The sequence below is a fragment of the Dermacentor albipictus genome, chromosome 3 (genome assembly GCF_038994185.2).
Source record: "Dermacentor albipictus isolate Rhodes 1998 colony chromosome 3, USDA_Dalb.pri_finalv2, whole genome shotgun sequence".
NCBI lineage: Eukaryota > Metazoa > Arthropoda > Arachnida > Ixodida > Ixodidae > Dermacentor > Dermacentor albipictus.
Window position 1 is genome coordinate 73,465,859 of NC_091823.1, and position 13,229 is coordinate 73,479,087.

The 13,229-nt window shown below is 51.0% G+C and overlaps 1 protein-coding gene across 5 annotated transcripts in view; it reads left to right on the forward strand.

Annotated features, from left to right (window-relative positions):
* The window catches only part of LOC135900639 (kelch-like protein 8), a 51,089-nt gene that overhangs the window by 24,965 nt on the left and 12,895 nt on the right, over nucleotides 1–13,229 (forward strand). For 3 of the 5 annotated variants that reach the window (XM_065430137.2, XM_065430136.1, XM_065430140.2), the window contains exons 2-8: nucleotides 416–710; nucleotides 1,602–1,697; nucleotides 2,300–2,572; nucleotides 3,727–3,994; nucleotides 6,222–6,365; nucleotides 6,462–6,573; nucleotides 7,188–7,356. In XM_065430137.2, coding sequence (XP_065286209.1) covers nucleotides 477–710; nucleotides 1,602–1,697; nucleotides 2,300–2,572; nucleotides 3,727–3,994; nucleotides 6,222–6,365; nucleotides 6,462–6,573; nucleotides 7,188–7,356 — 1,296 coding nt within the window. In that variant the 5' untranslated portion in view covers nucleotides 416–476. The other 2 variants (XM_065430139.2, XM_065430138.1) reach the window with 2 other exon arrangements.

Genomic DNA, 13,229 nt, shown 5'->3' on the forward strand with positions numbered 1-13,229 from the left:
CGACGGCTTGTAATGACCACAATTGATTAGAAACGACTAGCAATGTCTAGTAATGAGTGGTAATGACTAAAATGACTACTAATGACTACGAAATGACCGATATGTGTAACTATGGCTTGAAATAACCACAATTGATTACAAATGACTAAATATGCTTACTAGTGAGCAGTAATGACTAATAATGTCTATGATACGACCAACATGTCTAACGACGGCTTGTAATGACCACAATTGATTACAAATGACTAAAAATGCTTAGTAGTGAGCAGTAATGACTAAAAGAAAGAAGAGAAAAAGAGAGATAAGAGGCAAGGAGAAAGAAGCGAATGATAAGAGGAGGAAGAGTAGGCTTATGCCGTTCACCTCTAAGGAGAGATCTTAAGAGACCCTGTACTTTTGATTTAACTCGCTGCAGGGTACGAGGATGCAGGGCCACGGGCTAGGACACCAGTGAACCCGCCGGCGTCGGCCGCGGCATGAGCGACGGGGGCGCCGAGGACGGGGCGGCCGGCCGGGTGACGTACACGGCGCCCGACGTGGCGCAGCAGTCGTTCCGCCGCCTGCGCCAGTTCTTCGACGACGGCCAGCTGTGCGACGTGCAGCTGCGCGTGGGCTCGCGCTCCTGGCGCTGCCATCGGCTGGTGCTGGCCTGCTGCTCGCCCTACTTCCAGGCCATGTTCACCACGCCGCTCGCCGAGAGTCAGCAGCAGGTATTCCAGTGCGATCTGCACGGACAGGTGGTGGTGGCGATGTCATAACCGAAGCATTTAGCTTTGGAGGCGAGGCCGGCAATCGGTCCTCCTGTAACGCCTGATTCAGAGTATATATAGTTTGTCACACCACACGACTGAAAGTCCACTGTCGCCATAAGAAAAAAGAAACGAGCAGAAGGCGCAATATATCTCTTCGGACGATCTGGTGGCCTTCTGTGAACACTGCAGGGACCTTGTACACAGTCGTGTGGAAGTCCCATTTTCCGTTCCACTGGCACAGGTTCTTCGGATGAGTGAGTCCACCGCTGGAGGAGCATTTCGAATATTCCTCACTCGATCTCGCTCCACTTTCTATTATATTCAGCTACGATCGAATACACCCCGTGTCCTTCGCATCCAACAGCTTAAATGAGAACGGCGAATCGACCAACCTTGGCTGCTTGAAGACATTACGTTTACCCCCGCTGTTCCTTGGATGCTTTCCAAATGGTCCCTCCCTTAGGAGGAAGCTCCGTCTCAGGTGGAACAGAGATCAGGTGATCCCTCTCATACTGAATCTCACGCGTACGTTTAGGAGGCTACTGTACGTGTTCTTAAATTCTCCCCTCAACACTTTACCCGACTACTGAAACTCGAGGTTAGCGCTTCTTCAATAATCAGCCACTCTCAAGCTCTGCTCAAGCCATGTAGCAGAAGTTTCCTGAAATTGGTGTCGTCGAGGAAGAGCTTCGAAAAAGTTTCGATAACCCACGCTTCTCGAGGAGCTTCCACAAGGGCGAGTTGGTATACTAAATCCCGGTACTATATATATATAGTACCGGGATTTAGTATACTCTGATATCGAATGCATACTGTCAGAATCGACACATCGCACAATCTCTTTCGCAGGAAGTGACAATCGGCGACATCGACGAAGTGGCGATGGACAAGCTGATTCAGTTCGCCTACACGGGCGTAGTCCAGCTGACGGTGGAGGGAGTCCAGGTAAAAAAACGGCGACGCCTTGCGTTATTTCCCCGGCACCTCGCGAAACCTCATCTCGGAACGCGTTGGGCGTTACAATCGGACGCTTAACGTTAGCCGAATGCCATCGCCGCTGAGCTCAACGAGATTTCTCTATAACTTCAAAAGTCAGATCTTTTGAAGAACCTGGCATATATTCATCGCAAATCGGAGAACGCAGTGACGCTTAAGCTGCACCGGACGTCACCTTTAGTTAATAAGACCGACATTGTCTATATAATTTCAACGGCGACGGCAATTAACGGTTATTCAAACTTCATATCTTGGAAACAACGGGCCGCGCAGGATATTTCCGAGGGCACGCCGTACCTATAGCCGTACCGAATAACGCAGTGTTTTGCGAGCTTCGACATTAGCTGCGCGGTTGAATACTCGCCTCCCTCGCAGAGAAACTATATATATGCCGAAATCCTAGTGTAACAAAAATATAGGCGCGAAGAAAAAAAGAAAAGAGAACAGCACAACAAAGAAAGAAAGAATCGAGTCGTACAGCTCGTCCAAAACAAGCAACCGCGGTTGCGCCCCTCTTCGCTTGTGACAGGAGCGCAACTGAATGCGCGCAGGCCCTGCTGCACGCCTCGTCGGTGCTGCAAATGGAGCCGCTGACGCGGGCCTGCTCGTGCTTCGTGCGCGCCCACCTGGAGCCGGGCAACGCTCTGGGCGTGTGGCAGTTCGCCGAGTCGCACGGGCTGCGCGGCCTGGCCCGCAGCGCCGAGCTGTTCGCGCGGGGACACTTCGCCAGGGTGGCCGCCGGCCGGGAGTTCCTCGCCCTCGGCTCGCAGCACCTCGCCAGGCTCCTGGCGGCCGCCGACCTCAGCGTAGAGTCCGAGGCGCAGGTATAATACGCGTGGCGCGCACGACACCGACCGACAGCTATACCGGGTTCGATCCGCCGTTGTTTCTGTGGCATTTATTTATTTATTTTGTTAGTTAGTTAGTTAGTTAGTTAGTTAGTTAGTTAGTTAGTTAGTTAGTTAGTTAGTTAGTTAGTTAGTTAGTTAGTTAGTTAGTTAGTTAGTTAGTTAGTTAGTTAGTTAGTTAGTTAGTTAGTTAGTTAGTTAGTTAGTTAGTTAGTTAGTTAGTTAGTTGTGGAACCCTCATACTTTCAAAGCTTCACAGCATTGTAGAGAGGAGGGGCACAGAAAGAATACTTTAAATTAATAAACAGCACTTTAGGAAAAAAGAAACAGAGAATCACAGAAAGCTACAGAAAAAATTCGGCGCAGCGCATCTCACGATGACTGTCGTCGTTAATGCGTTTAGCACTGAATCAATATAACGGTTAATATTTTTGGTTAAGGCTGCACCGGGGTCGAACACGAATCGAGGGCCTCGAATATGGGGTTTGAAGGGTCGCCGTCCAGACGAAGCGGTGTTGCTCGCGCGATCACACCTATAGAGCTCGGGCGAGGGAACGACAACGAATGGCAGGTGAAAGACGCGGCTGGGAGGCTATAGCAGGTGAGACGCGTCACCGCTAGCTGCACGGGGTCGCTCACACCATACGTGACCACGCACATTCGCGGAAGCGTTGGCACAGCGAAACCAAGTCTAGCTCTCTCGGAAACATCATAAAACAGCCAAGAACTAACGAGCGGCGTGTCGGTGCGTCGAGAAGTTTCAAGACCTTGTATACAGCTCAGCTGCGCTGACCTTTGTGAATTTGGTGTTCTTGTGGCGCAAGAGTGTGCTGATCTTCAACCCCACCATGAAAACAAAGGTACCAAGTGATGTATGCCTAAGCGAAGACGTGCCGTAAAATCTAAAATGTGCAACCTGAAGGGCAGCATCCTCTCCCAACAGCCTCTGCTATACGCATCCAAAGGAGCCCGCAAAACTGCAGCCAAGGCATCTCGTTCGTTAGAAGTGTTTGCCGGACGCCTTCTCTTATAATGCGACGCGGGTATCGCGATTGGCGAGCGCTCGTTAACCACCGTGTACACATATAGCGTACGAACTCGTTCGCCAAAAAGTGGACCCTCGGCCGCAGGTGTACGAAGCCCTGATGAGCTGGGTGCGCCACGACAGCGGGCCGCGGGCCGCGGAACTGCCGGGCCTGCTGTCTCGCGTGCGCCTGCCGCTGCTGCCGCCGGGCTACGTGCGCCGCCGTTCCGAGGACGAAGAGCTCCTGCGCGGCTGCCACCGGTGCCGGGACCTGCTGGACGAGGCGCGCGACCAGCAGCTCTGGAAGGCGGGCCTGCTGGTCGGCACGCCGCCGGCGCCCGGGGAGCGATCCAGGCCCCGCCACAGCTACGCCGGTACACGACCGCCGAACACTCCGTGCTATGTAACACGTGCACGAAATGAATTTTCGTTGCAATCAACGATTGCAAATGCAATCCCATGGGGCGCTGTCGCAGCAGCCACTGAGCGTTGAGCGAATACCGCGCGCTTTAAATGCCGGTCGAAATGGACGTGGTATGCACGTGCGCTTATACCGATCAAACTCAACACCCAACGGCACGTCGCGCTGCGCGGAATGGACGAGTCGTAACTGGACGCTGCAAACCTTGGGATACGCAAGAAGCACGCGCGTTCCACGCAGTTAACGCGGAAGGCCCAGTCAGACGGAGACCGAGTAACAGAAAGACGAAAGAAGGAAAAAGGCAGGAAGGTTAACCAGAAGAAAAAATGGCTTGCGACCCTGTCTATATCAGAGGACGGGTAATTAAGAGGTATATAGAAAGATAATAGGATAATAAGAGGTCACAGAGTGTAGGCATACAAGCACAGCCGGTCACTATCACCGCACAGGATCCCGTGCAGGATGCTGAACACCGTAGGTAAGGCCAAAGCCGTTCGCGCGGGTTCGTTGTCCTTAAATATTGCGGCAGTGCCTTCGTCGCCCTCTGCTGCGATGGCTTACGAGGCCGGCATTCCATAATTACTTGTTTTGACCGCGGTCTGTAATCAACGAGAGCTAGCGCAGTCGCGAGCAATCGTCTCCGTACACTGTAGCGAGTGCAATCACAAGGAACACGTTCAAGGGTTACATATAGCGCTGTCGGCCATGCCAATGCCAAAAGCAAAATACTTCGCATAAAGGCGACACCTAACCCTGGTAGACAAAACAGGGTAGCCTCGTGTCGGCAGAATTGAGATGGGATGCTCGCCAGATGAGACGTACATACCCGCGTCCTGTCTTTCAGGCGTCATCGCAGATATTATAAGTCGTCTGTTTGGTAGCATCCACGTCATCACATAGCGAGCAAAAAACCACGCGAAAAGGCTGTCCCGTTGCGAGCCTAACTCCAACAGGCAATGCGGCTCGTCAAAAGACGCTTCACGTTGCTGGCACTTTATGTTTCGTCATAATGGGGCTCATTTTGGTTTAACATATTAAGAGGGCCCCTCCCGAGGGTCCCCTTGCAGTCGTTGACGTTGAGACACTCCTCTGAATATCATCTGTACATAATCATTATTTGTTGAATGGATAATAAACTAAAATTGAAACTGAGGAGCAGACTAGGGTGTAAAGGCAGCGAGCTTTATTGTTCGGAACGAATGCGCTGGGTGGTGTACCCCAACTCGAGGGCTGCACAGGAGACCGCTAAACGAGTTTTATTTTCGAAGAGATGATTCCCGATATCATTTAGGAAATCTCGAAGGCATATACCGAGTTATTTATTTTTATCTTTATTTATTACATACTGCAGACCAATGTGGCCCAAGCAGGATGGGCAACACAAGTAATACAATATCTGTATTACAAAGACAACATGGCAGCATGAGAAAAAGAAGAAACAAAAATAACCAATATCTATTCATAGAGGGCGCCATAATATTCCATTACGTTTGTCCAATTGGACACAGAACGCAGGAAAAGAGGAAACTTATAAATATTACTTTTGGCAAAACACGGGATTAGAAAGTGTGTTTGGTGATGTTGCGTAGCGCTTGCAGACAATGGGGAAAGATACTGCGTGAGATCGATAGCCTGTTCCCCCATAAGAAGTAATCTCAATAAGCGATGAACAAAAGGAGGGTATCAAACAAAGACACACACACACACACACACACACACACACACACACACACACACACACACACACACACACACACACACACACACACACACACACACACACACACACACACACACACACACTGAAGGAACGAAATATGACATGATATCGTAAGCACTAACACAGTAGGGAGGGAAGGAAACGAGGTCGGAAATGCAGGGAGCTTAACCAGAAGAGATGCTTTTGGTTTACTACCCTACACTATGAGTAATGGTTAAAGAGAGGAAGAAAAATAGAAATAAGAGCGTAGAGAGAAAGAAAGCACAGACATGCTACATGAAAGTACACCTGCGTGCCGTATTTCCACGGTAAATGTCTCGTTCGCTCATGTCGAGAAGGTTACGAGAGCACAAAAAAACGGCACATCTGTCAACAAGTTCCGGAATCAAATGCAAAAATAAAATGCAGATGTTTTCTGTTGTCACGCTATAGGAAAGACACGCGCGTACCTGTTTCCCAGGGACCATATTCTGTGTCGGGGGCCGTGACGCCAGCGGGGAGCCGTCATCGTCCACGGAATTCTACAGCATAGCGGGCAACAAGTGGCTCAAGGCGGCCGACATGTCGACCCGGCGACGACACGTCGGGGTCGCGTCGGTGGACGGTAATCAGCGCTTCAGTTAGCTCGTCTGCACGTGCAGCAATTCGTTCTCGCGAAGCGCGAAATGCGATGCAAACCTTAACCATCGTACTTGCACAGGAAAGCTCTATGCCGTGGGTGGAAGCGACGACAAACACCACCTTGCCAGCGCTGAAGTATTCGACCCTGAAACCAACTGCTGGAAGTTGATATGTCCCATGAGCGTCGCCAGGTAAGCTTGATCGCTGTTCCCTTGCCAGAGTTTCACACAAGCGATTTGTCCTGTGTTCCTCCTAAGTCTCCGTTTTAGCGGCGCTTTTCCATCACACGATAAAGTTAGTTCCACAAAATTTTGGAAGAGTGTGGAGTTTTAACGTGCACTAAAACAAATGCGTCGTTATTTACTGCTTCAACCAGCCGGCTTGCAAACACGCCACACATATGCGTCTTTGCACCGCAGATATGGTGTATATGCACCATGCATATGGTATCTCCCTCGACTTCGATACTTTTGTGAACGTTGTCTGTAAAAAGCATAGTGCCAAATGTAGTTACATTTGACGGAAGAAAAAAAAACATGCTTTTTGGAAAACTGTCAAAATTACTACGCAAGAGCATGTCATACCCGTCCCGAAACACAAAACCTTAAAAAAATCATTTCTTTTTCTACTGCATACGCTTAAGATATTCATAAAGTAGTATAAGCTGTAAGGACAGACGCACTATTCATCCCCCTCCCCTTTTTTTTGGTCATCTGCAGTTTTCTCATAACCTGCGCGTAGTACAGGAGGCTTCCGACCCATTCAAGTATACACACTACAGCGCGCTCATTTCTGGTTGTCGCAGGCGAGGTCTAGGACTGTGCGAGCTGAGCGGGCCGCTGTACGCCATAGGCGGCATGGACGACACGTCCTACTTCAACACGGTCGAGCGTTACGACAGTCAGACGGACACGTGGACAGTGGTCGCACCCATGAAGTCCCCGCGAGGAGGAGTTGCCGTCGCTGTCCTCAAGGTTAGCATCGTCTTCTCTCGGCTCGCATCGAAAAGAGGTTGCACGTCTTAGTCTTATGCCCCCATGTACGTAGCTATTTAGGAATAATCGGCGCCATCGTGAGCCTTCCACTGCTACACGTGAGAAATGCAAGTCATTCTTTGCTTGCACAGTCCGTTAAGTAACGATGGCGGTAGACGACAGTAATGATAGGAATAAAATCATATGGACGCACAGCTCGAAGAAGCCGATGGAGTTTAGGGTGGGTTTGTGATGTTATCTGACCTAGGATCGAGACTCGAAAGAAGAAGGAAAACGTTTCCTACCAAATCGAGAAAAAAAAGATGGTGGTCGTTTTTCCATATCTGTACACAATTAAGGCATGTCCCGAAAGTTCGTACATCAATGTGGTCCACTTTAATATACTCTCCATTACACGGAATTATGCCCTGGTTCCAATTCTTTGGAAGTCCTCTTCTGTCAGGCACTTCAGCAGGGCTGTCGTTTTCTTTTGAACTGTCGTCACATCCCCGAAATGCCACCCCTGGAACACCAGTTCGCATCTGAGGTAAAAAAAAATTTCGCAGGGGGATATGTGGCGAGTATAGGGAGGGTCTTTCAGCACAGTGATGAAACTGCATGTAAAAAAACCCACGGCGATATCAATGCACAGTGCAGGCACACACACACACATATATATATATATATATATATATATATATATATATATATATATATATATATATATATATGTATATATATATATATATATATATATATATATATATATTGTCACGCGCTAAGGCAAGAATAAGCAGCAGGATCAGCAGCCAGACACGAAAATGTCAGACACAAGGAGGACGGTTCACCAGCCGGCGCAAGATCCTTGACTTCGTCGTCTTCAATCACCGTTTTTGCTGGGCACGCAGCGCTGGCTCAAAACACCAGGTGGCATTATTCCCCCTCCCAACGGAGCATCGACTCGATGCTCAAAGACCAAACGGACATGGAAACTACACAAATTAGGTAAGACAAAAGAAACGCGGGGGGGGGGGGGGAGGGGGGAACGCGCTAGCACACATACGGAAATGCACACGGAAAAATGTGTTCTGTGGTCGGGAACAAAAAAAAAAAAACGCTTCACAGTTCTTTGGAGGAAGACGCGACGACAGCGAAAAAAAAAGGTTGTTTCACTAGTACACTTCACCGTGTAAAATACGGCTTGAGGCGGACCACATGTACAGTCTCTGCGCGTGGTAAACAGCGCTTGGACGATGGCAGGTCTCCATCTGGGATCACTTCATAGTTCACGGCGCTTACACGCCTTAGTACGGTGTATGGTCCGAAGTACTTGCTGAGGAGTTTCTCGCTGAGGCCTCGCCGTCTAATGGGTGTCCAAACCCAAACTTGGTCACCAGGCTCATAGGTAACTTGTCTATGGTGGAGATTGTACCTTATTGCATCGGTACACTGCTGCTGTCTTATGTGCACGCGGGCCAGTTGACGCGCTTCCTCGGCGCGCTGAATGTACTCCTCGACGTCAGGAGCTAACTGGTCGAGCTGGTCGGTATCTTCACATGGCATCATGGCGTCTAGCATAGTTTGGACATCTCGACCATAAACGAGGCGGAATGGCGAGAAGCGTGTAGTTTCCTGCGTGGCAGTGTTGTACGCAAACGTTACGTACGGTAGGATTTCGTCCCACGTCTTGTGCTGCACATCCACGTACATAGCGAGCATGTCTGCCAGTGTTATGTTTAGTCTTTCTGTCAAGCCGTTAGTCTGAGGGTTGTATGCAGTGGCCTTTCGATGACTCGTGTAGCTCAGCTTAAAGATGTCATCCAGAAGCTTCGCCGTAAATGCCGTCCCTCGGTCAGTGATGATGAATGACGGTGCGCCGTGCCGAAGCACAATGTGATGCATAAAAAACTGGGCAACTTCAGATGCTGTCCCGCGTGGTAGTGCCTTCGTCTCAGCGTAACGCGTCAAGTAGTCAGTTGCGACAATGATCCACTTATTGCCGGAGGAAGACAAGGGAAATGGTCCAAGAAGGTCCATTCCAACTTGATCAAACGGCGTACGCGGAGGGTCGATGGGTTGTAGAAGGCCTGCAGGCTTGCAGGGTGGTGACTTGCGGCGCTGGCATTCACGGCATCCTTTCACGTAGCGTTTGACGCAAGCAGTCAGTCTAGGCCAGTAGTACAGTTGCCGTACCCTGTCCAGAGTCCTTGAGTAGCCCAAGTGGCCAGATGTCGGCTCGTCGTGGCAGGCTAATAGGATGTCGTCGCGAAGGGCTTGAGGTACTACTAGCAGATGTGGTTTGTCGCCGGCACCTGTGTTTCTTTTGTATAAGATGCCCCCTCGTAGGCAAAATGACGACAACCGTCGCGAAAGTGGGCGAGGAATGGACGCGATGCCGCCTTCTAAGTGATCAATGACGGGTCTTAGCTCAGCGTCCGATCGCTGTTTAGCGAGAAGATCCGGCCCGCTGAGGGCTCCCAGAAAGGCGCTGTCGTCTTCCTCGTCAGGATTCAGAGATTTAATAGGTGCCCGTGATAACGTGTCAGCATCTTCATGTTTCCTGCCTGACTTGTACACGATGGTGATGTTGAATTCCTGGAGTCGCAGACTCCAACGTGCCAATCGTCCAGAAGGGTCTCGGAGGTTGGTCAACCAGCACAAAGCGTGATGGTCGGTCACAACTTTAAATGGCCGCCCGTAGAGATACGGCCTAAACTTTGTAGTAGCCCAAATAACCGCGAGGCACTCCTTCTCTGTGGTGGAATAATTGGACTCTGCGCGTGACAGAGTGCGGCTCGCGTAGGCTATGACTCGTTCAGTGCCGTCTTGTCGTTGCACCAGGATAGCTCCGAGACCGATATTGCTGGCGTCAGTGCGTACTTCTGTGTCGGCATCCTCATCAAAATGACCGAGCACGGGAGGAGAAGACAAGCGACGTTGTAGCTCCGCAAAGGCGGTCTGTTGTGCATCAGTCCAGAGGAATGGCGTGTCGTCACGCGTAAGGCGAAATAGCGGATCTGCAATGTTCGAAAAATTTTCAATGAAGCGGCGATAATATGCACACAAGCCCAAAAATCGTCTCACACTTTTCTTATCGGTTGGAGCGGGAAAAGCTGCTACGGCAGCAGTCTTCTCAGGATCTGGCCGAACACCTGCCGCGCTTACGACGTGACCAAGGAACTTCAGTTCCTCGTAACCGAAATGGCATTTCTCTGGCTTGAGTGTAAGGTCAGCCGATCGAATGGCTTCGAGTACATTCCGAAGGCGTCGAAGGTGCTCGTCAAAAGTTTCCGAAAAGACAACGACATCATCGAGATAGACGAGGCAGCTTTTCCATTTGAGGTCAGCGAGAACGGTATCCATCATTCGCTGAAATGTGGCTGGAGCGGAACAGAGCCCGAAAGGGAGTACTCTAAATTGGTAAAGGCCGTCCGGAGTTACGAAAGCAGTTTTCTCGCGGTCACGCTCATCTACTTCAATTTGCCAGTAGCCGCTTTTCAGATCGATAGAGGAGAAATACTTCGCGTGCCTCAGCCTGTGCAGAGAATCGTCGACGCGAGGCAACGGGTACACGTCTTTCTTTGTGACGTTGTTTAGCTTCCGGTAGTCTACACAAAATCGAAGCGTGCCATCTTTCTTTTTAACAAGAACGACTGGCGATGACCAGGGACTGCATGAAGGCTGGATTACGCCGTCTTGAAGCATTTCCTTCACCTGCGTTTGAATAGCATGTCGTTCCGTCGGGGAAACACGATAAGGCTGTTGCCGTATGGGGGGCACGTCGTCATAAGTGATGATACGGTGTTTCGTAATCGATGTTTGACGTACCTTCGACGACCGTGCATAGCAAGAGTGGAACTCAAGCAACAGCTCGCGCAGGGGTTGTCTGTTCTCTTCAGGAAGCGTTGGACTAATGTCGACGTTGCGTAGAGGTGCGTCAGCAGTGCCGATTGCCTCGGAAACAAAACACTCAGTGACATCGGCGATCGGGTCGGCGTAGGCGATGACAGTACCGGGGAAAAGGTGCCGGTGTTCGTAGCTGAAGTTGGTGACAAGAACCTCACAGTGGCCATCATGGAGGTCGACAAGGCTTCTTGCTACGCAAACACCATGAGAAAGCAGGAGAGACCGATTGCTTTCTACGACTGCTTCACCGTGTATGAGCTTGTCACATGCCACTTGAACCACGACACTTGCACGCGGTGGTAACGTGACAGCGTCATCGATGACACGAAGAGATGCTCGAGGGTGGATGGTGTTGGTCGTCGATGTGGCGCTTTTTGTCGAGAAAGTGACGAGGCGTTGTCGAATGTTGATTATAGCGCCGTGCTCCCGGAGAAAGTCCATGCCGATGATTAGGTCTCGAGAACACTGAGGGAGAACGCTCAAACTGGCAACAAACGTAGAGCCGCGAATCTGTATTCGTGCCGCACACATGCCAAGTGGTGTGACGATGTGCCCGCCAGCTGTACGAACTGGCGTTTTATTCCAAGGCGTGGTCACTTTCTTCAGAAGGGTGGCCAGTTTTTCGCTGATTATAGAATAATCCGCTCCAGTGTCCACTAAAGCACTCAATTCACGACCGTCAAGCAGTACAGGAATGTCCAAGGAAATTCTGTTTCCGTAATCAGCAGGTACTGTCGTCGTCGATGTATCGTCGGTCCGCGTCAGTGGGGGTCCTTGAGCACGTCCAGACTGAGCGGCCTCGCCCCCAAAGGTCGCTGTGGTTAGTTTTCCCGTCGTGGGCTGGGCGACCGACCCTGCATCACGCTTGCATACGTACGGCGAGTCGGAGAAAACCGCCGCGGCGAAGGGGAGCGTGACTGGTGTCGAGCTGATGGAGATCCGCGCTGCTGGGCAACGTATTCTTCGATTTCAGGAGGACGCTGGCCGAACCTAGGTCGCGGCGAGTTCGCTGAGAATCCGCGTAGTCCTAGCTCTCGATAGGAGCACTGTCGGTAGACATGCCCAGCTTCGCCACAGTGAAAGCAAAGGGGACGGCGATCAGGTGCCCGCCACACGTCTGATTTCCTCGGGGCCTGTCGGTGGTCCTGGTAATACGAGGCAGCTTGGACGGCCTCGAGCATGGCCGGGCGCGCGGCGCGAAGCGGGGAGGGAGGTGGGGCAGGTTGCCTCAAAGCTTGCGAATATGACATATGTGGGCTGTCATGTCTTAGCGGTCGAGCTTCTGTATTGAAGGGTGGTTCTTTTAGCGCATGCTGGACTTCGTCACGGAGAACGCTGGACAAGGAGCTGAGCGTCGGCTGTGAAGGTACCGACAGTTTCTGGAGTTCTTCGCGGATCACGGAACGAATGAGCTCTCGAAAGAAATCGACGTGACCCCCGAGAGCTCCGAAGAAGTCCGTAGGTGAGGCAGTGTTCACTTGACGGTCGTATGATGGTGTCCGCTGGCGAAGAGTCTGCTCCATGGTGATGGCCTCGGAAAGAAACTCTGACACAGTCCTAGGAGGACTGCGCACGAGACCGCCGAACAGCTGCTCTTTCACTCCGCGCATCAGGTACCGCACCTTCTTTTCTTCCGACATGCTGGGGTCGGCTCGTCGAAAGAGACGCGTCATGTCCTCGACGTACATTGCAACACTCTCGTTCGGCATTTGGATACGGGACTGGAGATCACGCTCAGCTCGCTCTCGGCGATCAGGGCTCGCATATGTCTCAAGAATCCGCCTTTTGAATTCTGCCCATGAAGTTAAAGCATCTGCACGGTTCTCGTACCATACACGTGCGCCATCGTTAAGGCTGAAATAGACATTTTTCAGCTTGTCTGCGTCATCCCACTTGTTGAACGCGGCAACACGTTCATAGTGCAACAGCCAATCTTCAACGTCCTCATGTATGGCGCCGTGGAAGGG